General features: G+C 39.0%; 1 protein-coding gene and 2 long non-coding RNA genes across 4 annotated transcripts; 1 reads left to right on the top strand and 2 right to left on the bottom strand.

Annotated features, from left to right (window-relative positions):
- The first annotated feature begins 13,340 nt into the window (after positions 1-13,340).
- LOC121636078 lies at positions 13,341-15,895 on the top strand. 2 transcript variants are annotated; one of them, XR_006009618.1, is made up of 7 exons: positions 13,341-13,451; positions 13,649-13,713; positions 14,279-14,412; positions 14,770-14,831; positions 15,084-15,172; positions 15,295-15,397; positions 15,685-15,895. It is a non-coding gene; the product is annotated as an uncharacterized LOC121636078 (long non-coding RNA). The 2 variants fall into 2 exon arrangements; XR_006009617.1 differs by lacking the exons at positions 13,341-13,451; positions 13,649-13,713 and having other exon boundaries at positions 14,175-14,412; positions 15,685-15,885.
- A 3,540-nt stretch (positions 15,896-19,435) lies between these two features.
- LOC121636079 lies at positions 19,436-20,620 on the bottom strand. The gene is made up of 3 exons (XR_006009619.1): positions 20,360-20,620; positions 20,076-20,222; positions 19,436-19,715 (listed from the first exon to the last, which is right to left on the bottom strand). It is a non-coding gene; the product is annotated as an uncharacterized LOC121636079 (long non-coding RNA).
- Positions 20,621-20,637: 17 nt separating this feature from the next.
- On the bottom strand, positions 20,638-22,128 carry LOC121636074. The gene is made up of 5 exons (XM_041979400.1): positions 21,930-22,128; positions 21,401-21,847; positions 20,867-21,020; positions 20,693-20,744; positions 20,638-20,646 (listed from the first exon to the last, which is right to left on the bottom strand). Exons 1-5 carry the CDS (start codon positions 22,126-22,128, stop codon positions 20,638-20,640), a joined length of 861 nt encoding a protein of 286 aa, XP_041835334.1.
- Between the last annotated feature and the right edge of the window lie 4,438 nt (positions 22,129-26,566).

The following is a 26,566-nucleotide window of genomic DNA, read 5'->3' as shown; positions in this document are numbered from 1 at the left end:
GTCTGTAAAAAGTATATTCTTATTTTACACGGCATCACAAACAGAAAATGACATCATGTGAGCCTAGGAGCCAAGTTCAAAAGCAGACAAGTTCCCACATTATCTGATATTTGATGTTATTATAAGTTGGATGGGGTCTGACAAGCTTGATGTCACCACCCTGTCACGCAAAATATACCAAGGAAATTTTTTTTCCTTAAAGAAGAACAATATTAAAGAAAACAAAATTATATTTCAGATTGAAATCAGATATGCTGAGTCAGCTAGCTTACCATGTAGTGAACTGGCAGCAAATTAATGTTGAAATTTACCATCCTGTCACATTTTTTATTATGAAGGGGTGGTACAGATAAAGCATATATATCTGTGCAGCTGTTTTAAACTTGAATTACATTTTCAAATATTAATGTCTAATAAAGGACACTTTACTGGCAAGAAAACACACAGTTTTGAGAAATTATTTAATGTATTATTGGTCATTGTGTGCATGTTGTCCATGACAGGGTGGCACAAGAATCACTCCCAGGTCTGAATAATTATAAGTAATATTAAAATAAAGGTAATATTAAAATATTTTATACCTGTGGAATAGATTTATTAAAGTGGAAATGACACCCGTTTCATGGAATAACTCAACAAATAAACTGCAGTTCCAGCATCAGCCACACGAGGGTAGTATTTAACAAACTGCAGTTCCACCACCAGCCAGTAGAGGGCATATAACTAATAAACTGCAGTTCCACCACCAGCCAGTAGAGGGCATGTAACTGGATTATTCTATGAAACTGGTGCCATTTGAGTCCTCAACATTTGATGACATTAAAAATCCATAAAAATGTGTCCAGCTGTATTTGAAAAGTTCCAAGTTGTTAAGATATGTGTTTTTAATCACATAATAAGAGGCAATGCTCATTTAAAAGAAAAATATACAATCTTTCATCATCTTTAATTGGCACATGGAATATACATGTGACATATTAACAAAAATATATATATTTTTTTAAACAAATGTTTCATTATTTTCAGGATAAGAGGGATTTTCTTGACATTATGAACTATATTTACTAAAGAATAAATATTATTTTCATTTATAAAAATTACAATTTGAATGTCTCCCTTGGTATAACTTATGTTTCCGTCACACTTACTTTTTAGTCTGTAAAGAATATACTCTTATTTTACATGGCATCACAAACAGAAAATAACATCATGTGAGCCGCAGATCCAAGTTCAAAAGCAGATAAGTTCCCACATTATCTGATATTTGATGTTATTATAGGTTGGATCGGGTCTGACAAGCTTGATGTCACCACCCCGAAACGCAAAATAGATCAAGAAAACTTTTTTTTTCCTTTAAGAAGAACCATGTTAAAGAAAAGTAAATGATATTTCAGATTGAAATCAGATATGCTGAGTCAGCTAGCTTACCATGTAGTGAACTGGCAGCAAATTAATGTTGAAATTTACCACCCTGTCACATTTTTTATTATGAAGGGGTGGTACTGATGAAGTATGTATACCTGTGCAGTTGTTGAATTTATAGGCAGAAATCTGGATAATGAACCAGTGAAGGTGCATGGATGGAAGTTATTGTGCATATTGTGAATATTTCTCTCTCCTCACCATCTAGAAGCTGTGAGATTCTCATCCTGTTTTCTGTCTGTTCACCTGATGCTGATATTCATCACATATTGTTCCTTCTGTGTTTAGAAGGAAGCAGCTTCACAGCTTTAAATTCATCCTGCTGACTTTTTACCTTTTAGTTAGTAAATCCTGAACATTTCATCCTTCTTTCTCATAAATATGTGATTTTATAAATATATATGAAGAAATATTTTAACTGTTGGTGTTTAAAGAGAAAACTGCTGCTAAACCTGTTTATGTGTTTAGTGCAGGGGTCTGCAGCCTTTCCAATCCAAAGAGCCATTTTTCCCTCAGCCAGCTAAATAAAACTCCTTTAGAGACACAAATGTTACCAGACTTTTCAAAAAGGAACTTTAATATATATTTTTAATGAAGAGCCACCATAGGATGTTTGTTATTTTTCAAGAACCACATTTTTATTTCTGTTTTTAGGTTTTAAAATAAAGAAAAACATAAACCTTTATAAAAAAAAAAAGACGATAAACAGACTTTCTTCTAAGGGATGTAGATATTTGTGGAAAATGATGTAAAGTAAAAGAAAAAAAGTTCCTGGTTTCCAACCTAATGACAAGAAAATAGATTTAAAAAATATTTTAGCCATGTATTTAGAGACATTGTGGAAGGTCCAGAGAGACACTTGCAGCTCCAGAGTCGCAGGTTGGAGAACCCTGATGTCGTGTTAGTAAACCAACATTCACTGTATTTTCTTTATATAACCGTAGGCCTTCTTTTAAAGGAAAGAGACATTTTGCGTAACAATGCGATTAATCATGATTAAAAATTTTAATTGTTGCCCAGCACTACTTTTTTTTGTGTACAAGTTTGTTATAGAATCTTACAGCATCACATTTATCCAGTCTATTTGAATACTGCTTTAATTATGTGGCCTGTATGGAGTCTTATATGATGAAGTCTGCATTAGTGCTCCTCCAGAGCTCAGGTACAGTTGTCCAGCCTTAGATATTCATCATAATTTCACTTCTTAATAAGGTGTACAGTTCAGCAGCAGAAGATGCATCTGTAGGAGCATCCATCCTTTTTCCTGCATTAAAAGACAGCAGAGCTCAAACACACTTTCATCACATGGGTTTTGGCCTTTGGGTGAACACTCTTGCTTGCAAAGGACCGACTCCACCATGTCACCGGGTTTCATGCTGTCCTCGGCACCATACATCTCGGGAAGTGTGTAGATGAGAACAGGGCGACCTCCAATAACACCATGGCCGGACTTTGTTCTTATCTTGTGTGAATTCATCAAGTTCATCCTGCATAAAAACAAACAAACAAAAAACTTTTTATATAAACCAATGTTTGCATTACACACACACAATCCAACCGTTGCTGCGTAAAACCAACTGATGTGTGATTTTTTGTAATAAAGCCACGGAACAAAGACATGAAGTTAAAATTGACGGTGACAGGACTTTGCGAGTCGCTGCTCTCCAAGGTGCTGACCCGCGTACAGGTAGAAACATGTTTATGGTCAAAATGCTCTTTTTCTTCTGCCACTCAAACTGCCAAAGCTTTTATTGTCAAAATGTAGTTTTTACTTGCTTAGTAAGATTGCTCGCTCCTCTCAGCATCACAGTTTTACTCTTTAATTCTATTTAATAGAAAAATGTTTCAGCTTTGTTTTTCTTTGTGCATCATTATTATATCATTACCACATGAAGAGCATCGTGCATTTAGCTGCTATTCCCATTGTTATTCTGTAAACTAGGTTTTACCTTTAAAATGCTGGTTCGTGTGTTTTGGCCATGGGGCAGTCATGACAGACAGTAAGCTATAGAAGAATAAGAGGACAGGTGTCTGGAGACTTACCTGAACTAGATTTAGGAAGCAGAATTGGATAAGATTTTTATCTAAGAAATCACCAGAGAAACGTCCATCACCTTGGAGAGTTTGGAAAAGGTTTATCCAAAGTGGTGCACTCGAGTGGACGAAAACACCTAAGATCCGGAGAGATCCAAGAGGATACAAGTCTCCGTATCCGCGGCACTTCCGGACTGTTTCCGGGTATATACGGGAAGATTGGTGTGTAACAGATCCTATTATAGGATACCCTCCGTATACACATCTATAATACATCCTAGTATGGGATATGCCGCGGAAACACATCTGTGATAGATCCTAGCATTGGATACCCTCCATATACACAACTTTAAGAAATCCTAGTGTATGGCATTCTCCGTATACACGTCTCTCGCAGATCCTACGTCATATTCTCCGCATTCGTTTCTGTGACAGATCCTATAAGATATCCTCCATACATACGTCTGGAACAAATCCCATAACCCACCTCATATACAACTTAATTTTGCCCTCTCTGATGACCCTCGTTCATTTTTACCCCTTTAAATGACAGTTTGTTTGAATTATTTATTTATTATTCACTATAACCGTGGCAACAGAAACTCAGACGCCGGGCTGCAGACGCGCCAGATCATGTCTGTGAGGCATTGCTATGAAAGCAGGTGCAGGGCAGCAATCATCTCCTTTCTCTCCACTGATCAGGTCTAATACAAAAGCTGCGGCCGACCGGGCTGCAGGTTCTGTGTTAGAGCCGAGACACGCCAGATCACGTCTTTGACGGGGCGTCGCTATGAAAGCAGCCTGCAGGCATTTTTAACGATTTAGGAAACTATCTGTGGACTTTGACTGTTTGAAACAAAATGACGCATCATCCTCTGGACACACACAAGCTGTAAGAGCTGCACCTGCCCTCTGAAATGTTATGTTTGTGTCACGCAACTGTGGCCGACCAAGCTGCAGGTTCCGTGTCAGAGCCGGTTGTCTTGGCAACGCGTCAGAACGAGCGATATTAAATAGTCCACTCATCTGCTTCTTGCGAAAAACTTAGGATTTTAACGGTAAAAAAACGACAATAACACATAAATAATTTATTTAATATTATTATTTAATTTATTTTGTATGTGACCATGGTATAAATGGGATAATTCCCTTCAAGGTGTCCAACGCGAACGCCTCCGCCTGGATACGTCGTCGGGCATTAGATATACATTTTAAAATACATAACAAATCTCATAACCCAACTCGTACACAACTGAATTTTGCCCTCTCTGGTGACCCTCGTCCATTTTACCCCTTTAAATTACATTTTGTTTGAACGACTCATTTACTAAGTACGGAAGCGTGGAGCTGTCACCCAAATTAAAAAAAAAATCGGACCATATCACGTTATAACGTGATAAGTTTATTATAAGAACATAGCCTGTACTGTATGCAGATGTTGTTACGACCTATATTGGAGCAAAATACATTTCATGGAAAATGTACTCATCAAGCAGAAACATTCCAGTTCTTTTTGACAATGATTAATTGTTCTACTCTGGTTTATTGTTGTACAGAAATGTGGGACAGTTATGAGAAACACGTAGGTCACCTGCCTGCACGCAGTGAGACGGGGCGTGCCTGTGCGTATGAATTGCCACAGAGCAGGCATCCCCAACCTGGGACCTCTTGAGCCAGTGTCCTGCAGGTTTTCAGTGTGGTTTATTATTTCCAGAGAAAGTCCTAATTTACTACATGGGATTAAGTTTGACTTCATTGGAGAGATTTGATGAAGCTTGGAGGACGCTTGTTAACGTTGCACCCTTTAAGTAGACAGGACCACGTCTTTGTGTCGGCAACTTATTTCTCCCAGTCCCAGCGGTGCATAAAGCCTTTATAATTTTCATTTTTATTGTCAGGAGACAACATGTTATTAACTGAAAGCAGCGCGCACACTCTATTGCCACTCAGACACATGCACGCACCGTCTCACTGCGTGCAGGCAGGTGACGCACCGTGTTGCTTATAACGGTCTTGTGTACAAGAATAAACCCGGTCTGCACCAGCCTCTTAATGACCCATTATTTGAGTCAGGTGTGCTGCAGTATGGACATACTGAAAACCTGCAGGACACTGGCTCAAGAGGTCCCAAGTTGGGGATGCCTGCTCTGTGGCAATTCAGACACACAGGCACGCACCGTCTCACTGTGCGCAGGCAGGTGACCTACGTGTTTCTCATCCTGGTATTTTCCACAGCGATGTTATGGCATCATGGACCCACCAGGGGGTGCTAATACTGATTTCTTTGCTTGTGTTATTGTATTATTTCTGAATATCAACATGTTGATTTAGATGTCAATTACGAACTTGTTTCACACCGAAAAATAAAATAAAATAAAATAAAATAAAATAAAAAAAAAATCTTGGTATTCCCATGTGGTCCCAAAGCTCCATAATATAACTCTCCATGAGAAGGTCACGAGAAGAAGCATGTATTACTACATAAAAACAGAGGTGGAAAGTAACAAAGTAACATATTTACTCAAATTACTGCATCTAGAACGTATGGATCTTCTGAACTCTTTTCCAAAAATAAAAACAAACTGTCTCTGAAACTCAACATCGGCCTTCCAGCCACAGCTTCCGGCCTTTGTTGTTCAGAGTGAAGAGAGCGCAGATTGGTGCTACAAACTTTGAAAATCCTCCCCTGCTCAAGCTGAGCAAGCGCTTTACAGTCTAATGTTTTAGTATTCACTTGGCAAAATATTCTGTGGGGCATGGCACTTTATTTATTTTCTTATATCACCAGTCACTGTTTGTTAATTTAGACAACTGACTATTTATGTTTGTGATATAAAGAAAAAAGAGCCCAGTTTTGTTATTAAGGAATTGCTCAACATTTTCAGCATCATGGATACTTTGATTTGGTTTTATTTTCTCTCTTTTACTGTAGTGTTTTAAAAGTTTATTAAAAACAGTGTTGGATTGGATTTATGACTCTTCTTTTGTTTACATCAAGTAATTTAAAGTAACTAAGTAACTTTTAATCGATTAAATTTAGTACTTTTAACTTTTACTTGAGTCGATCTTTGGCGCGTACTATAACTTTTACTTGAGTAGAATTTAAGCAAAATAAAGATACTTTAGCTTAATTACAATTTTTCAGTACTTTTTCCACTCCTGCATAGAAAATGCTAATGACATAAATTCACTTTTTTTCTTTTTTGCTAATCTTTTGCACATGTCTACCTCACAACAGTTTATGTAGCACACTGCACATTTATGTACATATGATAAAAAAAAAACTAAGTAAATTTTCTATCTTTATGTTTATCTTCTATCTAGTATGGCATTCAGTGCAGACGGCAAAGTAAGAATTTCATTGTTCAGGGAAACTTGTTTCCTTACTGGGAAAATGACAATAAACACTTTGAATCTTGAGGACATCTAAGAAGTGGACCAGTGGAGCTGTGGACTGTTGTGATTTGTTCAGGTTTGCCAACAACACTGGGTTTACTACTGCTTTTAAGGACAATGTGCTGGAACCAACATTCCACAACAGTCCCAGCAAACCAGCCACCCACCCTCCCCCAGCAGTACAGGAGATGTGGCCTCTTTGAAGCTGCTCACCTCTAAAGGTCCTCCCACCCCCACCAACACCTCTCTGTCCTGGAGAGAGGGAAACAAAATGTCTTCAAGAGCCTACTTATACTTGGAGCCATATTCCAGCACTAGGGTAGAAATAGGGGGCTTATGTCCTGTAAAAACTGTTTGTGTTCTGTTTTGTTTGTGTGTGTGTGTGTGTGTGTGTGTGTGTGTTCTTTTTTCACTTTTATTGTTTTTGCTAATCCCAAGACAAATTCATTGTATGTGCGAAATTACTTCGCAATAAAGACTTATTCTGATTTTGAAATTGTTTATTAGTCAGAGTTGCTGAGTAAAAATAAGAAAATGACTTGAAGTAGCCATGAAGTTGACTTCAGTCATCAACATGCTGACAGTCACTGAGTTGTCCAGTGGGTTTATTTACTAAGAGATAATTCTTTTTCTTTTTCATTTCTCCTGTGAGCTAGTACCTGGTCACTGTTATGCTACATTCATGATCAAGGCCGGCTTTACGCAGGGGCAAGAGGGGGCAGTGCCCCCTCAAACAAACATTCTGCCCCCTCAATCAAATGCGCCGAAATGGGCAAATCTCTCCAAACGCTCTCTCCCCTCTGTACTGAACTCTGTGTGTCGGAGCTTCACAGGATCCATTGTACTGTCTTCAACAAGTCCTTCCCACCACCACAGAAAACAACCAATCAGTGTTTAGTATGCAAATGAGTTGACATACAGCCTGATCTTGCGGTGTCATATTTCTCCCCCTCGTAGAGAGAGCGGCTGCTGAGCTCCAGCGGTAAAACTTATAGAGTAAAGCTCTGTTAAATGTGTTGTAGCGATACTGAATAAATACTTATAATAACAGACGTATTTATTGCATCTATTCTGTCAACTGGGGTTTGTTTCTGTTCTATTTAAACGTGTCTACGCCTGTTAGTAGGAGCAGTGATCAATCACGCACGGGCCATAGATGTGACTGCCTCCTCGGTACAATACAGACTGAGGGAAAACGAGCTGCGCATATGAGACCCCTCAAGCTCCGCCCAGCCTTTAGTTCAGCATGCTAGTTTGAAGAAAAAAATAACAGAAAGTTTCACTCTACATTCCCGCTGCTTTCAGCAGTTCAGCTCAGAGCTTCATGTATGCCTTGTTGGTTCTTAAAATTTTGATGAAGGATCATTTAGTTTTTACTCATTTTCATTTATTATTATCATTATTTCCCCCTGAAGGTTCACTGCCTTATTTTGGTAGGGGGTTTAATTTTTTGCTCTGTTATTGTTGTGCTTGATAGTTATGATTCTTTAATCATTATGGTCTATATACAGACAGAAACAAACACACAGATAGTTGAGTTTATTGTTATTAGTTTCAAATTTATTCAAAATGCTTAGACATCTAATGGCTGTCCAATAGGGCAATTGTTATTTTGTTGGTTGTTAAAGCTTTGATAATGGATCATTCTTTTCTTTTTTCTTACTTCATTTTGTTATTGATATTTTCTGTTCCCCCCCTGAGGGATTGCCACCTTATTGTGGTCAGGGGGTTTGCGTGCCTCAGTGACTCTAAGAGCTATACCAGCAGGAGCTTTGGTTTCAGGTGGGACACCCAAGCTGGACAGGTCTTAGAGTAGAGGCCTGACAAAGTGCAATCCATTTCTTTGAAGTTGGACTCCACTAACAGCACAGTTCCGTTAAAGAAACACTTAAAAAACAACAACAAGAAAATGCTGAAGTATGTACTCATAATGCCCCCTTCAAATTTATGCCTGCCCCCTCATGTATGCATTCCTAGAACCGGCCCTGTTCATGATATGTCTTTTTGATTTGGTTATCATTTAAGAAGTCTTGATGACTAGCAATTCTGTTTTTGTTTTTTATTATTTATTTATTTTTTTTTATTTTTGTAAAAGTTTGAGGAGATTTTCTGGTGTGTTTATGTACAAGTGTAACAGTTTATTGTCTGGTGATGTTGTGGATTGAGGGTCGTTGATTCTGTCTGTGATGTTTTTGTCTTCTTTCTTCTTTCCTTTTTGCTTCTCTTTGCTGTCTTCCTTCTTTTTCTGTCCCTCCGGTCAGGTCCAGCAAGATTACATAGATTCCGCGATTCAAAGTAAATAAATAAATGAATCAGATTATGAAGAGGAGCCTTACCTATAAGCCTTCCCTTGGCAGAGCTAATTTGTTCAGGATGATACATCAACCAGATTATCATTTTGCTGCTATGATGGACAGGACAAGTTAAAAAAAACAACAAAAAAAAAAAAAACAAAAAAAAAAACTGTGTCATCATCAACTTTGTGTAGAATTAATGGTGGACAGTTAAGAAAAATTGAAAATATGGTTTGTTACATATTTTTGGAGAAACAACAAATCTTATTCCAAAATCATTTAAAAAATGGCAAAAAATGTAATCTTTAAGTTATTAATACTGTTTTAGACTAAACATATCCTTGACCTTAAATGCATCTCAGTGATGACAGTGGAACAACAATGCTTAGTTTCCTCCCTAATTCTTGAAAACTTAACCTTAGTCTTGGTATCACAACAGCCAAAGATTCTTTTCAGTGGAGGTATGTTAAGTTATTAGTCCTAGCTGGGAAGTTTGTTCTCTGCGTGTAACCCATAGTGTTGTTTATGTTCTATTTTTTTTTTTTATATAATTCATTATTTTTACATCATCACCCCAAAACAAATTAATTTTTTGTGCAAACTTGTTTGGCAATAAAGACACATTCTTATTCTGAAACAGTTTATTTTGCTGAGATGCTGAATAAAAATAAGTAGGGGAGACCGGGGATGGTTGTAACACTTTTTGCTGCAACACCTGTAACTCATTGAATTTTGGAGCTACAGTTCTCAAACTCTTACATGAAATACCCACATTTCTTCACTACAAAATGCACCAATTCAAAAATCTGCAAGAACATCACAGACATCGTATGTTAATGTCAAACACATGGTCGTCCTTTGTTACAACCTACCCCACTACCGGGTATGGTTGTAACACATACTGGGGAGGGTTGTAACAACTGGACAAAAGAAGCCTAAACAGATGCCACAACATATAATATGCTTCAAAAATGGATTTATTGAAAAGAAAAAAAAAGATCCCAAACAAAATCTTTCCTCTTTAACTGACAACAGCTCAAACATTCAATGTTCAATGTTTAACTTGAATTAATGTGACTTTGTGTGTGAATAAGCCTACTTGAACAAACTTTCATAACAGGACTATGGCTGCTTAATGATAACTCTGCACTTGTGTAAAAAGATTCAGGTGTGATATTGAGCTTACATACTTTTTGCATATAAAAAACAAAGAAAAAAGAAAACAGGGCTTGTTTGTACATATTTTGTTTGACTATGTTCTTAATCTTAATCACAATATTGACAAATGAAAGTTGGTAACCCTGGAATGCAAGCTTGGTGGCCCCATAGACTACATTGGGTACATTTTACCCAAACCTCCTTTGGCCTTGAACTGCAAGATGGCTCCATGTAAATAATACAAATATTCCCATCATCCAAGGTCTCAGAATCTTCAGCATTGCCTTTCAGCGTTATTATGCTTTTTTTTTTTTTTTAAAAAAAGCCGCCACACATCTCTCTTTCTTTTTTCCATTGCCTAGACATGCTTTAAAAATAATAAAATAAAAAAAACAACTTACTTTTATGAATGGGGATGTTGTAACACTGTTAACATAAATGTTACAACCCACCCCAACCCTGTCAGCCAATGTTTAGGTAGCTGTGTTAGCATAGTGATTTGAAATTAGCAAGGGGGAATGCATCACATTTTGCCTAAAAGACAACTTTTTCATTTACTGTAAGCCATATGGTTTTATTTTAAGTTGCATAAGTACTAAACTAAATTAAGTGTTGGTAAAAAAAAATTACTTTCTTATCCCAAAATCAGTTTTTAGTCAATAAAATCAGCATGCATGTGTTTTCAGCCTTGTTCACTGCCATGTGAGATTGAGAAGGAAGTGGGCAAACACTGGAATGATCATCTGTGTCATGGCCCATGCTCATTCCCACTCCCTGCTTCCTGCTGACCATATTTGGATCTCCAATCATCACAGCTATTAGGACGACGCAGCTGGAGGATATCAAGTCATCATTCTCATCGCCATATAAACCTCACCCGGACCTCCAGTCATCGCTGGATTATACTACTCATCGTGGTAACCAGTCGTGCACATGATCTATATCGTATTGTATCTGAACCGACCTAACTTGTACCCTCTCTCTTCCAAGAACCGTACCTGAACCTCGTCCACACCACGGAGAATCCTGTCTGCCCGCTCCAGCCCGTCCTTCCAGCAAACCCTGCATACTGCACAGCACAATTCTAATAAAGTGTCTCTGATCATTCTCCGAGCGCTCCTCTCTTTGGATCCATACACCCAATCCATGACAATCTGACTCCTGTCTCATTCTTGATTGGTGAAAATAGTGGCGTTTCAACTCTCCCCATGTTACAACCATCCCCCGTCTCCCCTATCCAGTCAACAACCAAGTAATCAGCTTTGTTTGTTAGAAGATAATAATCTCCTGCTTAAACAATTGAAAATAAAATATACAGAACATAAACTGTATAGCAAGGGGATCAAGTATTAAGTGATATTCAATGAGACCAGTAAGTAAATTAAATCTAGGAGATATACATAAACATATATGAAAAATCCAGGTGTGCATATGCATATACATTTATACATTTAACCATCAGTTAAAGTAAAGTGAGGAAAGAGTCATCTCAATGAAATAAGAATTTTCCCAAAGTAAACTTAGTTTTTAAGGCTTTTGAGTTCTCAAGACCACTGAGGTTGGAGCTGTATTGAAAAAGATCTTGTGGAAACTGTGAAGTCCGGCTTGCTGTCAGCCCTTTTCCTTTTATGAATGTGAAATTTCCCTGAGCAACTACTAACAGCAGGTCGCCGCTCACTCTCCTGTGAGATCCTGCTTAACTGTCGCACATCGTATGACGTCATCGATCAGCGCCAATGTAGTTCTGCGCTGCGCTTCTCTTTATTGTCGTGTTTTCAATTACAGTTCACGTCAATAAATTGTAAAAGTATTCTTCGGACAACGCAAACGACTCTTCTTCGCCCAGACTCAGAGGACACGGAGATAAGTGCCGATGCCAACGGACGATTAAAACTTTAATTCTCACATTTGGCGCCCAGCTGGAGCTAGTAGCAGAGCCTGCCGTCCAGTCACATCGGACATTATGTGGAAGTAAGTTGATACTCATTCTTTTAGGCCTTTAAATTGTTTAAGTTGTTATAGATAGTGAGTTACTTAAGTTTAGCTTCGCAGACAAACTTACTGTTATACCCATGTCAGTGAAACTGCAGTAACTTTATTTGAAACTAAGATGTTTCGCTAGCTTTTATGGGTTCATTCATCGACCATTGGCCATTGTTGCGACACGTCCACGTGATCGCCATCTTGGTCCTGGCAAGTAAGCTTCTCATTAAATGAATACAAGTGAACGGTTGTTTCATTTAAACGGGATTAAATATAAAACGTTTGTACATTTTTGTGTGTGTGTTTTAATATTTATTTTATGGTTGAATCAGTTAAAACTGTTTCTTAATTGTTCAATAACCACTGACAGACAATCGAGTGCTTATTGGGATTAAAGTAAGTTAAAAACATAATGGGTGGACAAAATTACTGTCAAAAGTAAAGGTAAAACCGGGAGTAAAATTGGTTGGCTTCTTTTTTGTTTTGTTTTGTTTTTGTTTTTTTGTTTGTTCGTTTGTTTTTTTTTCCTGTGTAACACAATAGATATTTATATTATAATTCTCTGGTTTAAAAGGTGTCCCTATATAAAGTAGTAAAGCCTAATTTGTTGTACATCAGTACATCCATATTTTTTATTATAATGTAGATAAAAATGGCACAGAATGTAGATTTTACTCAGTATTTTGATAGCCATTTTCATTTTAAAACACCAAACAACAAAAACTAACACGATCACCTGAGACCTGCGTTTGTAACTAGAAGAGACTAATGATGGAATTAAGCTTTGTTCAAATCCTGCATATTTACATTATAAATGTATATTAATATACATTGTGCCTTTTTAAGAAAAATAAATTCAAAATCAATAGTAGAAACAAACGTTCCCGATCCAATGCTAAGGCTGCAGGTCAGTGGAGAAATAGGATTTACATGCTTTGGTTTCTGTAAGGATTTTGTTCTAATTTTCACAATCAATACCTAAAATGTTGCACAACATATCTGAACATGTTTCAGGGCATTGTGCAGTATACACCAAGACATGGACAAGATGGCGAAACTGGACGTGACTAAAGCGCTGGAGAACTGGAGGTCAACTGGTGGTGGTAGCAGTAACAGAGGAGCTGTGGAACCACACACTTCACAGCATTTTCCTACAGCCAATCTGTCAGCTGTTTACTAAACCTTCTTGTTATTGTTGTTGCTTATATGGGAAAATATTGCATGTTTACTGGTGAGTTATCAGTCTGAAGTTCCCTTAGATAAAATGTGTCCACAACCACACAGAAACAACTTATTTTAGAATTATTAACCACTGTAATGAGGTGTAGATTTATTTATTGATCTTCTTCTTCTTTTTACAGAAAGTTTCTATAACTGTCAGCATGATGAGGATCGCGAGGAGACCAGAATGCCTGTACACCCTGAGGTGGTTGGATATGTACACATCAAAAACACTATTTTAAGCAGCTCAGTACAACTATGCTTGGTAGAGAAAACAGTTACTTGGTAAAATGTTTTCTATATGTTGTGCAATGAGCAGTATGTATCTAAGTGTGTGTGTATAAATATATAGCTTACAGGTAGTACAGAATTATTAAAGTACAGAATGCAAGTATGACGGCTACGTCCCACAATACACCACATGGGATGACGTGCTTTCCCAAGTTCTCTTAATTGTTTGATCAACACCATCTTGTCCTTTTTGTCTTTTGTTGACAGGAGTGAAATTAATGTTCATGCAAAGAAAATGTTTTTCTGAAGTGGTTTAAACAATAAGGGACTAAAGATGGAAATTAGCTTTGCTAAAGTCATTCACAACTACATTATAAATGTATATTAACATGCAAAAAAAAAAAAATCAATAGAAACAATCCTTGTTCCCTTCAGTGACTTAGAAACATGGGATTCATATGCTTTGATTTCTGCAATGATGTTCCAATGTTTACAATCAAAAACTGACATGTAGGAAAACACACTTGTAAATGTTTCAGGGTGTGTGCAGTGCACACCTGAAAGTTGGCAAGGTGATGGAGAAAGTGGTTGAACTGACTGAAGCTGTGGAGAACAGATTGGCTGCAGGAGCAGTAACATCAGCGACTCTGCAGCAGATTCCTACAACCCATCTGTAAGTTATTCACTAAGCCTTTATTGTTGTTTTCATAGATTTGAGTAAAACAGATCTAACATTCATCTTCATACACTGTTACTACTGTTACAACCTGGGATCCACCCCCACCTGGAGGCTTTAAACATTCAGAACCACTGTGATAAATATCCACACATTGTCCCTATTTTAGAAAAAATGGTAAGGCTGTATGTTAAACTTTATGGAGCCACTGCCTTAGTCAAAATATGTCTGCAAACACAGGCACAAACAAAAAACAGCTGTACAAGCCGCTGTAATGTGGTGTTTCAAAAGTTTGTCAAAATATTTTTCTCACATGATCTAAATTTTATGTGTTTGTGATATTAGCTGTTTTAGCGTGAGGTAAAAAGGATCCACAGGAGTCTGGAGGATGGGCACAAATACAGAGGAAATGAGAGGTAAGACATCTAATACCATTTAGTAGTCTGTAAGTTGATTACAAGATATGTATTTTCTATGCAGCATCACCTTCAGTAGTTATATATTCATCAGATCAGACTAATGATGCTTTAGTGCATCTTAAATTGACTCAGATAAAAAAAAATAATTGCACTTTGATTTTACATATTCACTAACGAATTTTCAGAGTAGATTTAGTATTTGTCATGTTTCATGTTGCTTTGTTGTGTTTTCTGTGATGTAATCTGCAGGTTCACGTCTGAGCACAACTCCGGTGGCACAAATTCAATGTTGTGGACAATTGCAGATGAAGAGGAATGTGACACCTCTTTGATCAGAAGTAAGTAATGACTCTAAAACTTGTTTAAGGTTACTTCTAAAAATAATGCTTATCTCTCCAAAGAAAGACAATTTGTTGAAAAGATCTTTCACATATTAATGTGTCACTTTTTGTGTTTGTAGGAGCAACAGATACTTTGAGAACATCAGGAGGGAATCTAAGTTGTCAGAAGACAAAGTGGAAGAGGATCAGAGGGCCAAAGCTCTCAACAACCGAAGACATAGAGTGAGTTGAATCACTTATAGATTTGTTTATTTTTAAGATCCTTTAGAATGCATCGGATTTGTGATTTGCTTTTGTATCACATTCCAGTGTTGTAGTCAGCAGTTTTATCTCTGGATACAACAGCTGAAATGTGTTGTATGAACTGTGCATAAAGATGAAGTTTCTGGCAGTGCAGAGGCAGTAAAAATGTTTTATGTTAATTTTTTAATGTATACATTTAAAGTGTTCTCATTGACCTATAAATGTCATTCTCCATTGAGAGTAATATCTAATGTTTTCTGTTAAAGCTTTTCAATTCAAGCCGATCTGCTGCTTGCTCATCTTAACCAATGAGGAGTACAGATACCTGGAACGGGCGCCTGCATGCATGATGAGCGACGAGGAGACGGACACTGAAGACAAAGACGTGTGGAAAGCATGTCCACCTGAATGGAGGGCAACAAGACTCACCGACATGTTAGAAAGGTGTCAGCACCACCTCGTTGACCTACAAAAGATGTCCTCCAGGATGGTGCACCGGAGAGCGCCCAGTGGTGTATAGAGCCAGAGGCAGCCGCTGAGAGGAATCAGATCCATTTATTTGAAATAAAACTGTGTGCTTTAATTAAGAAAAAAAGAAAAACATTGGTCTGTTTTTCATGTCTGACATGTTTTCATTCAGCTATGTAGTTATGTAGATGCACCTGATTTATTAGACTGCTTCATTCTATTCTGTTCCCACTGTTCAGTTAATAATGCTGATATTCTTTATACAGTTTAATCTGACAATGTAATTTTATAAATGCTTGCTGAAACAGTAACGTTTAATTTGGTCAAATGATTTGTACAACATGATGATGGTACACAAACCAAGATTAAAGACTGTCACATTATAACTATGATTGTGATGTTTGAAACTGACTGGGTGATTTTAATGCCTGCTAAGATCTTAAAAGATAAGAACTTAGTACTTTTACATGAAAGGTTACATGCCAAACCATATAATTAATGAAGAGAACCATTAAATCAGACATATTGAAAAAATGAAAAATCCACGAATATCCCGCGGGCATCCGTCAGGGATGTTCGACGTATTTCCCGTGATCTGTGAACATGATCTGCCAATGATGCGGTCAGTTTCCGAGGCGATCTAAAATTGGATCCGCGAGGGATCACACGAACACGCATCTTGTGGATACCTCGCGGGTGAAAATCCGGGTTTTTGGATCTTTAGTGGTCCGGATCCGGAGAGAGCTAAGAATAGGATATGTGAGGGATGCGGCGGGGATTTCCCCGTATCTTGTCCGTATTTGAGACAGTTACGGGCAGATAGCGGCATCGGATCGCTCCGTATCTTGGTACTTTTCGTCCAGAATCCTGAGGAAACAAATTTGTTTCCTCAGGATTCTCCACCACGACTCCATCCGCTGGTTTGCAGTACTGCAGCCGTAGAGGAAACTTCGTCTCTTGCTAAACTATCTGCTTGATTCCTGCACAAAAAGACCATCATGTTCTCGATGTGGCCGTTCTCAGTACCTCTGTCAGCACGTAGTCGCTCCATCTTAGGGGGAGGTCCCAGATCCCAGATTGGGAACGACTGTTTTAGAGATTTAAAACATCAAGATATATATTATGTATCGCTAAAGCGAAAAAACAAATCTTGATATCAGTTATAGGCGAATCTTTGTTTACATCTTTTTGCGCATGCGCGTGTGGTTGGGTGGCAAGAAGACCTGTTGAGATGGCGGAACCTAGCATAAACAAGAAAGTAAGCGGGCGAAATCCAAATTATATAAGTACTCTAAGCTCCGAAGACCAGAGGAGGTTTAGAGAGAAACTAAAAATTTGTGTTGCAGACAAAATTGAACAAATACAAAGCCCATATGAAGTCTGGGATGACGAAAAATACTGGTCTGACTCACCTGCATCTTGGCCACAGATGTGCTGGGGAGATATTTATTCTTATTTAGTTGAAAGCCCTGGACCCTTCACCCACGAGAAGTTAAAAGCTTTTAAAAGCCTCGAAGCTTACAACTATTTTGTTTCAAGAAAGGTTGGGCCAATCTTTTCTGTGAAACAAAAATCAGTGGTCGTGCTCAAAGCGGAGGTCAGACCCGGCCAAGCAGAGTCACAGCGTGATTCGCATCTTCCGTGGGTGATCGCCCAAGAAAATGGTGAAATAATCACATGTCACTGCGACTGCAAAGCCGGGTAAGGCTTTATTTATCAGTGCCTTTGAATTTTTCATTTTAAATCTGATGACTGTTTTTCAATTTTATTGGTCCTGTTAACTATAATTTAAATGGTGTTTGGTCTATCGTGAAAAACGATCATAACATCTTACAAAATTTTTCTTTCAAATCCAGTCTAGGAGAAACATGCAGTCATGTAGCAGCTTTAATGTTTAAAGTAGAAACAGCGGTCAGGATAGGACTTACAACAGCTGCGTGTACCAGTGAGGCTTGCAGGTATCAAAGCACAGCTGCAGAATCTACTGTTTTGTTCATCTGATTAGAAAAGATCCCACCTTTGAAATGACAGTTTACTCTTTTAAATGTGGATTTGGTCTGCAAATGGATGTTGGTTTGTAGAAATCCAAAAATACACACCTTATTTTCATGTTAAATGTTTCAGATGGAATCAGGTTTTTGGAAACAACTCTCTGACCGCACCTGCAGATGAAATCAACTTCAACCCCAGTACAAAAACAGAAACTGCCCCAAGGCCAGCATGTCCAAAGAAGGGTAGAATTCCACTGGCTTGTACCAGGGGGGATGAGGGATACATGGAGGCATATGGTGGCTTTATCAGTGAGCTAAAAGAAATTTGCCCCACCGCGTGTGTGTTCAAGTCCCTGACGAGATTGGACCCAGAAGAGACAGATACAGCAAACAGCGAGTCCAATTCCACTGAAGATGAAGGTAAAAATTTGCATCCTTCTTAAAAATTACTCTTTACTGTTCAGTATTTAATCTTGGAACATAAAACTGGATTATTCTGTTTTACAGATATGGGCATTCCAGCTCATACATACATGGACAAAGGTGAACCTTACCAGGTGTTGGTAACACCATGTCAGAAATCGCAGCTCTGTCATCTACATGCCAAGAAGTCTCCCGGTTCAACGCCATTCCCACTAAGTGGTACTAAGCTCCAAAGATGGGGAGAGTCTCCACGAGAGATCTCAGCTGAACATATATCTCATGTGAAATCACTCTCTGTCACATATGATCAGGCAAATGAACTTCAGAATGAAACAAAGCAACAGGCAGACTGTCCCAAATGGTTTCAGCTTAAGTACTCTAGACTCACAGCTTCAAATTTTGGTCAGATTTGCAGGAAAATGAGCTCCAAAAGAGCCAAACCAGAACTAGTTGCACATAACATGCTTCATCCAAAGCCCCCCACTGATTTCCAAAAAAAAATGTTTGATTGGGGAAAAGAAAATGAAAGCATTGCCATTCAAGTTTACACAGGACTTGCACAAAGAAAGCATGTCACAGTACATGAGTGTGGGTTGTACATTAGCCCAGAAGAACCCATCCTAGCTGCTACTCCTGATAGAGTTTGTTATGATAGCACAGAGTTCAGTAAGTGGGGCATCATTGAAGTGAAATGCCCATTTAATGCTAGAGACAAAACCCCAGCTGAGGCAGCAAAATCAGAGAAGTTCATGAGTGAATTGCATGATGGGGCCCTAAAACTCAAACATGATCATGAATATTATCACCAGGTACAGGGACAAATGGCTATTACTGGAGCACAGTGGTGCGATTTTGTCATCTATACAAAAGCTGGCATTGCTGTTGAGAGAATAACATTTAACCCCCAGTTTTGGACATCAGCTGCTTGCAGATTACATGACTTCTTTTATTCCTATTTTCTACCCCAGTTCATTGAGTCACAAAAATCTGCAAAGTAATGCAAACGTGACAACGCTATGCAAATTGTCTCTTTATTTCTGTAGCACATTAAAACGGAGTGCCTTTTTTCTCTCCAAGGAGCTGCTAAAAAAATGTAATGTCAGAAAAGTCTGCAAAGTCATAAAAATGAAGTTGTGTCAAATTACAATGCTATGGCAAAATCTGATTTATGTGGCACATTTAAAGTGCCCTTTTCCAGAGAGCTTTTTTAAAAAAAAAATGAAATGCAGACTCTCAACAAAAAGGATAAAATAAATGTAGGGGCAACAAATGAAATCTTATTTCACTAATGGAGGTAGAAGATTTACAAGAGCAGCAATGATTACAACAATGTTGTCAGCATTCTTCACCAGACTAAGATTCCATGTTGTGTTCAGAATCCGGAATTTCTTCATACGGCCAATAGCCCGTTCCACCTGTTTAAAGAAGTAAATGTGAATATTAATCAGTTTATTTGAAGGTTTAATTACATGGCACATAAACTGTGGTAGCCATTTTCAACAGAACGTTTGAGAAAAACGTTATGCACTTTAATATTTAAGAAAATGTGTTTATTTTTGAGTCAAAACTGAATATTGTTAATTTATGGAATTAAGACTCAAATGTTCTAAAGATGTACATTAAAATGTTTTTCAAAATATTGTTTCAGATCAATTCTTATGTAGATCATGTTTCCTATTCTTTTTTGTATACCTCTCTGGTCAATTTTGAAGACGTATTCATGAAACAGAAACTTGGGACTATAATTTGAATGTGGAGTGAAAGTTTGAACTCACATGGATTCTGACATTGGCAATCTTGCGTGATCTGATGACTTCCTTGTGGCTAAGCTGATTTTTGCCCTTCGTGAATGCTGGGATAACAAGGCTTGCTCCTCTGCAGAGAAGTTCCTCTCGGATAAGAAATCCTCGATCAGCCATAACCTAGAATACATAAATTAATTGAAAAATGCTAAAACTATTCAGCTTTGTCAGCGAGGGAGGGACTGGAGGGGGATTAGTAGTTACAAAAAGAAGTAGTGATAAAATGAAGGAAGAAATGGAGACAGATAGCAATTTACCTGGTCTCCATGCTCAAGCTGGTCAAGGAAACCACTGTTGATTGTCAGCTCCTTGTCTGATACCCGGCCGCCCCAACACTTGGACAGAAATGACACTGCCCCTGTTGGTGTAATACCCACCAACAGCTTCAATGTGTTGTGATGCTTGTATTTGGAGTATGTGATGTTTCGAGCAAGTAAGTTGGATGGGCGCTGTATGAATATTTCAGAGCAGTCAATTATGACACGTGTGTTTTTGTATGTTCTGGTGCGCCTGAAAGCTTTGGGCATGTTTCTTATTATGGCATCTTTTTCTGGCCACACTATCAAAAACTTGAGGGCCTCAGCCATTACAGAGCTTCCAACATTAACTATCTTTGCTACTTGGTCTTCATTTATCTTAAACCTAAAGGTAGGACAAGAAAACAATATGAATACATTTAAATCATGTAAAATTAAATAGGAAAACAAAGTGGTGGATAAGTTTGAAATGCTTCACATTTAGTGATGACTAACAATGAATCTTACCTGTATGCGAGGTCCTTGTTCTGTAGTCCCAGTCTCAGCTTCATTAAAAGGAGGAGCACTTTGTCTGTGATGCTTAATTTCTTGCAAAAGGAGGGCAGTTTACAAGCAGACACCACTTTAACTATCCAATCAAATAGCTCTCGATTTCTGACACCTTGAACAAAAATTATGAGTAGTTAGCATTTTATCACATAAATTGGTGGAAGTTATATTGCATGCAGATAGCTATTTTTTATCAAGTCAAAATGATATTTAATTTATGTAACCTTTATCTGGGAAATGTCCAATTGAGATTAAAAACCTCTTTTTCAATAACGTTCTGGCCAAGAGACAGCTAAAGTTAACACAATTTCAAAAACGTGTATGTTCAGTGATACTACTACTACTGTCATTTAGCAGATGCTTTTATCCAAAGCGACTTACATTTGAGAGAACAAATCAAGCAAGAAATCAAAGAGTAGGATAGAGTATGAACAGGTGGACTGCTAGACTTAGATGTTGATATGTCAAGGGATGTTTAAATTCAAGGCTCACCTGTAAAGTATTTGAGTTGTTTCTCAGTCAAATTGTTAGCTGTGAATTCAGCCCTACTCAGATCTTCTTGGAGTTTTGTGCACTTCTCATTGTAGAAGACAGCTGCTTGTTGCTGGGCCAGAAGTTCTTCTGCCAGTCTCTTTGTCTCTGCTTCCAGCTGTTGAAGTCTATCTGCATGATCACAACTGACGCTGGTTTGTGGAGCCCTCTCGTTGTCCACAGCCAAAGCAGGGGGATTGGGGTCAACGTTAGCAGTAGCATCAATGTCCATTTTTTCATCATCACCCAGAGCCACAGCAGCAGAAATGGTTTCCGAGACTCGTCTTTTGGCACTCCGTTCAAATCGCTGAACCGCTTTTTCTTTCGTTACCAATTTCTGTGATCCAGGATATCCCATTTCAAGACTAGGAACAAAGTCTGGGTGCTGCGGATCGTGGCTCGGAAAACCTGAATCAGACAAGAGTATAAAATCAACAGGTGGATTGTTCTGATCACTTTCCACAAAAACAACGGATGGTCATAAACTTACCTTGGACAAAATGAGCCTCACAAACTCTGTCTGTAGCTGAAGGAATCCATGCTTTCTTCGGAGCGTCCGGGTTTAGTCGCCTGAAAGCACGTAACCATTTCCTTCTTTTTTCGGGGTCTTTTTCGGTGGGAATGCGGAAAAACTTTTTGTTGGGCCCCCAACGAGCCGTACAGCCAATCACACAACACGAGTGAACCATGTAGTAGATCGCCCTCAAACTCCAAACGCAAAGAAATCCAGCTAACAGATGCAGCTTCTTGCCACCCAATACCGTGATGCAATGCGGCAAAAGGTAAACACTGACGTCACAAAAGATTCGCCTATAGGCCACATGGCCCAGCCCTACACATAGTCGGGCTTTTTAAAAAGACCCTTACAAACATGTAGACTTTGGGAAACTTAATGTTTGAGGCAAACAGCCAGCAATCACCCAGCGAGCAGATGATACCACCATGTTCATGAAGCAGTTAGTAAATGGACTGTGCCAGTGCTTGCAGGTGATTGGCTGCTGATCCTGCGTCTGCAGCTCCGCCCTCTTCCAGGATTGGTCGCCAGCAGCTCCGTTGTCTCTGTGATTGGCCAGTCAGGAAGACTCCTCTATATAAGCTCCTGATCTCCTTCATTCTGGGCAGCTGTGTCAGACTGGAGCAGTTCTCCACTAAGGACTGGGTTCTGGCTGTTTACTTCTGTCCCAGGACACTCCAGTCCTCAATACACCTAAAAGTAAACACTAAAGAGCATATGGATCAATAAACATGTTTGAGAGTAAAGGATTGTTAGCTTTTATTTCCATTTAAAATGTCCCTTCTGGCTGGTAAATAAATACATGTAGAGAATTTTTTATTCCCAGTCAACATGACCAGGAAACGTCCAGATAGCAGATATTTTATGGCCAGTTAATGTACTTCATTAGTGTTCTGTGTATTTAATTAGGATCCGTGTTTATAATCAGGGTTTTCCAGGATTGGGACGACTTGTGGAAAAGTGTTCAGTTCTTTGTTTACTGGACTTTTATTTGTGATTTATTTTTTCTAATTTCTTTCAAAGACACTGGAAGCCGAGCTGCTGTGTTCGAGTGTTTCAACCATGTGAACAGTTGGACGGCACAAAACTTTCTACAAGTCAACAGTTCTAAATCTGAAATGATCTTCATCAACCCTCCTCACTCCACCGCCCATATTGAAGACAGTCTTGGTCCTCTCTCCTCTAACATCACCCCCTCTGCCAGAAACCTGGGTGTTATACTTGATTCCAATCTTAATTTTCATCTTCACATCAAAAAAGTCACCCAGTCCTGTTTCCTTCACCTCCGCACCATCAGTAAAATCAAACCTGTCCTCTCCCGGCCCGATTTAGAAAAAGTTATCAATGCTCTCATTTTCTCCAGACTCGACTACTGCAGCTCCCTCCTCTCCGGTCTTGACAATAAATCCTCTCTCGCCTCCAACTTGTTGAAAAGGCAGCAGCTCGGCTTCTCACTGGTTTTAGCAGAAGACAACATATGACCCTGTTTTAGCCTCGCTGCACTGGCTCCCTGTACGTTTTAGAATTGATTTTAAGGTTTTACTGATTACTTTTAAAGCTGGTTTAGGTCTGGCACCCGGCTACATGACAGAGTTACTGACACCCTACGAGCCTCCCGCAGCCTTAGATCCTCAGGCAGGTCCCTTTTAGCTGTGCCAGGGTCCAAACTCAAGACCAGAGGGGTATTGCACGAAACCAAGATAAGCGATTAAGCCGGGATATTTTGGTTATCCTGGCTGAATTTAGCCCTAAGTCGGTTGCATGAAAGCAGCTCAAACTAAACCCGGCCAAGTTACTGTGGTGATTTATCCGCTGCAGCTAGCCTGCTCCAGACCAGGCTAACTGCTCAGGCTAAGATTAATCCTAGCGAGTCACCTGCATGTCCAACGTCAATTCTGTGAGGAATTAATGTGTTTTACAGCATGTCCATGGTCTTCCTAAGTATGGCGCGTCATTTTAATCATCCAGTATTAAAATATTACATACAGTCACTGTACATTTAATCCAAATCTGTTCGTAATCGCAACAGCCTTTTTATATGGATTCGAGTTGTAGTATTATTATTCTATTCTATTCTACAGTCATTTAGCAGACGCTTTTATCCAAAGCAACTTACATTTGAGAGTAAGAACAACACAAGCATGAATTCAAACAAGATGGGACGTCATAATTAAGTGTTAATCAGACCGCTTTTGAGTCCAGTTAGACCCAGGTGCTGTCGTGTAGTGCTAGTACAGTGCATATAATTTTTTTTTTTTTTTTTTTTTGTCATTTTATTTAAATACAGGATCACGATTTCATCACACAATATCAACTTGGTCATAAGTGCATGATTTCATCAGGCCAAGTGTTATATTGCTATGCTAATGAAGACTGCTCGTCAAATTGCTGTCAGAGGTTTTATAAATATGTGTTTTATTGCATTAATTGAGATTACAAAACACAGCGGATGAGGTTACAAAGGTGTTTTCAATTTAATCTGTGACGAGGACAATGTAGAATATTCAGGTCCAACTCCCCTTCACCTGTTCCCTCTTCATAATGGCTTGCCCTTTATCGGAGGATGTGCTGGACGAGGAAGCCCGCATCCTCAGAAGAGCATTCAGACGTAAACGAGTCTTCAGGGACAGCTCACATCCCCTGGCCTTTGGAGATGACTATGTCATTGAGAGATACAGATTTTCGGTTACTGGATTTCCAGGTCCAGTTTTCTGAGTGTCCGGCGTTTAATCTTAAGATCCAGCTCTATTTCTTGGAGCTTTCTCTTTTTGAGTCTGATTTTAACATCTGCCAGCTCTCTCTCTCTCTCCAGGTGCCCTGAATAAAGCGTTCTGACAGTTTGTGAAGTCTGTAAAGGAAATGTCAATTAGCACAGCAGGATTTGTGCATAACGTAGATTTACTTTAGCCAATACTCACAATGTTACCAGGCCGCTTAGGAGACTGTGCAGCATCCGGGTCCTGCTACACATTTTCTATTAGCACCACATCACTGACTTCATATCCTTCATGGAATAAATAAGCAGGCCAATCCCATAAAACTGACATGCCTCAAGCCTTCTGGACTCCACTGACACAGTCTCCTCATCTGCAGATGTGCATTCTGCAGCTGCAGATGTGCCTTCCCCCTGCCGTATACATGCAGCGAGAGGACTTGGATTAAGATTTCACAGAACATACCAAGCCTGTGATTTCGAGACATTGTACTAACCGGATCATCTTCTGGTGGCTCCAAAAGTGTAATTGTGTTCCCAGACACTGCAAGGTTATCCAAAGTCAGACACTATATTATATTTGATTGTGTTCCATGTGCAGTAGAATTGCAGTACGTGATGTACCTTGTATGAAGCGGACAGTTTCTGTGGCTGGGACAGAGTCAGTTATTGTCCCTCCCTGGATCCCCTCCATCACTGGCCTCCCTTTATTTAAATGGAGGCCAGTTCCTCTGCTGGAGTCACATCCTGGCTTGGTGGGCCGCCCCCTGTGCCAGTTCTATAGGCCTTTTTTTAACTGCTACAATCATACAGACATTGAACATGTCAGCAGACACCTCATCTATTCACCTCATTTGTTCACGGTTATCTACTTTGGAGTCACTTACCAGCCTGCAAAATGTTCTTATATTTAATTTTTCTTGCTGCCAGGTCCTTTTATGGCCAGACAGGTTTGTCCTTTATGAAGGACAGAAAGATAAAATAGATAAAAACGTTACATGAGGAAAATAGATTGAATGACACATTGTGGATAATTGTTTGCTCTACATTTCCTGAGTAACATGCACCTGCTTGTCACTCTTAAAGTATACAACAGTTAGTGGATTTGAAAAGTAACTCCTTTAATTGTAGCCTAATTATGACAGTTCCAGTTGAGCACTGTTTATTAATTGTACAGTTTTTAACTACTTACGCATTGAGCCGGTCGGCTATTGTCTGCCAGGCTCTCTCGCGTTCTTTACTTATGGCATTGGTATTGCCTTTTTTCCTTATAATATCCTTAACTTCGTCAGAGAACTCCGTCAGGAGCTGTTGTTCAGCGGCCGTGACGTAGGACACGCGACTTTTATCCATTTCCCCATCGGTGATTCTGTGAGCGATCGTAAGGTCTGCTTCAGTATGCCGTGCACACGCACTTATCCCAACTATCTTCACCTGGCTTAACCTAGCCGCACCTTCTCATCCTGGCTCAGCAAACGTGCAACCAATTAAGCCAGGATAGGCCGCGCAAGCTAGGTCAAGCTGGGCTTGCTTAATCATCCTGGATTTCTTTATTCTGGTTTCATGCAATACCCCTCAGAGGTGACCCAGCTTTGTGGCTCCGAGCCCCTCGACTCTGGAACGACCTGCCTGAGGAGATGAGGCTGGCACCATCAGTTTCATCTTTAAGTCACTTCTTAAAACACACTTTTATCCACTGGCCTTTTTATAACCTTTTTATTTACTTATTTACTTTATTTCTGACTTATTTATTGTCAGACTTCTATTTGTCTGTGGAAATGTACTCATGCATGTCTCTTTTCTTTGTTGGTTTTATTACCTTACTTTGCTGTGTGCTGTTCAGCACTTTGTAAACCTTGTTTGTTAAAAGTGCTATACAAATAAAGATTTATTTATTTAA

This window comes from Melanotaenia boesemani (assembly GCF_017639745.1).
Source record: "Melanotaenia boesemani isolate fMelBoe1 chromosome 2 unlocalized genomic scaffold, fMelBoe1.pri SUPER_2_unloc_4, whole genome shotgun sequence".
Taxonomy (NCBI): domain Eukaryota; kingdom Metazoa; phylum Chordata; class Actinopteri; order Atheriniformes; family Melanotaeniidae; genus Melanotaenia; species Melanotaenia boesemani.
The sequence above is the reverse complement of the archived record's forward strand: the minus strand, read 5'-3'. Positions and strand labels throughout refer to the sequence as shown.

What these genes read in the sequence shown, in the direction of transcription:
- LOC121636074 (XM_041979400.1), bottom strand. Translation starts at nt 22,128, where the DNA reads ATGGTTCACTCGTGTTGTGTGATTGGCTGTACGGCTCGTTGGGGGCCC. An exon ending in TGAGGCTCATTTTGTCCAAG is followed by an intron (nt 21,848 to 21,929) that starts GTAAGTTTATGA and finishes TGTCTGATTCAG; the next exon opens with GTTTTCCGAGCCACGATCCG. An exon ending in AACAAGGACCTCGCATACAG is followed by an intron (nt 20,745 to 20,866) that starts GTAAGATTCATT and finishes TCCTACCTTTAG; the next exon opens with GTTTAAGATAAATGAAGACC.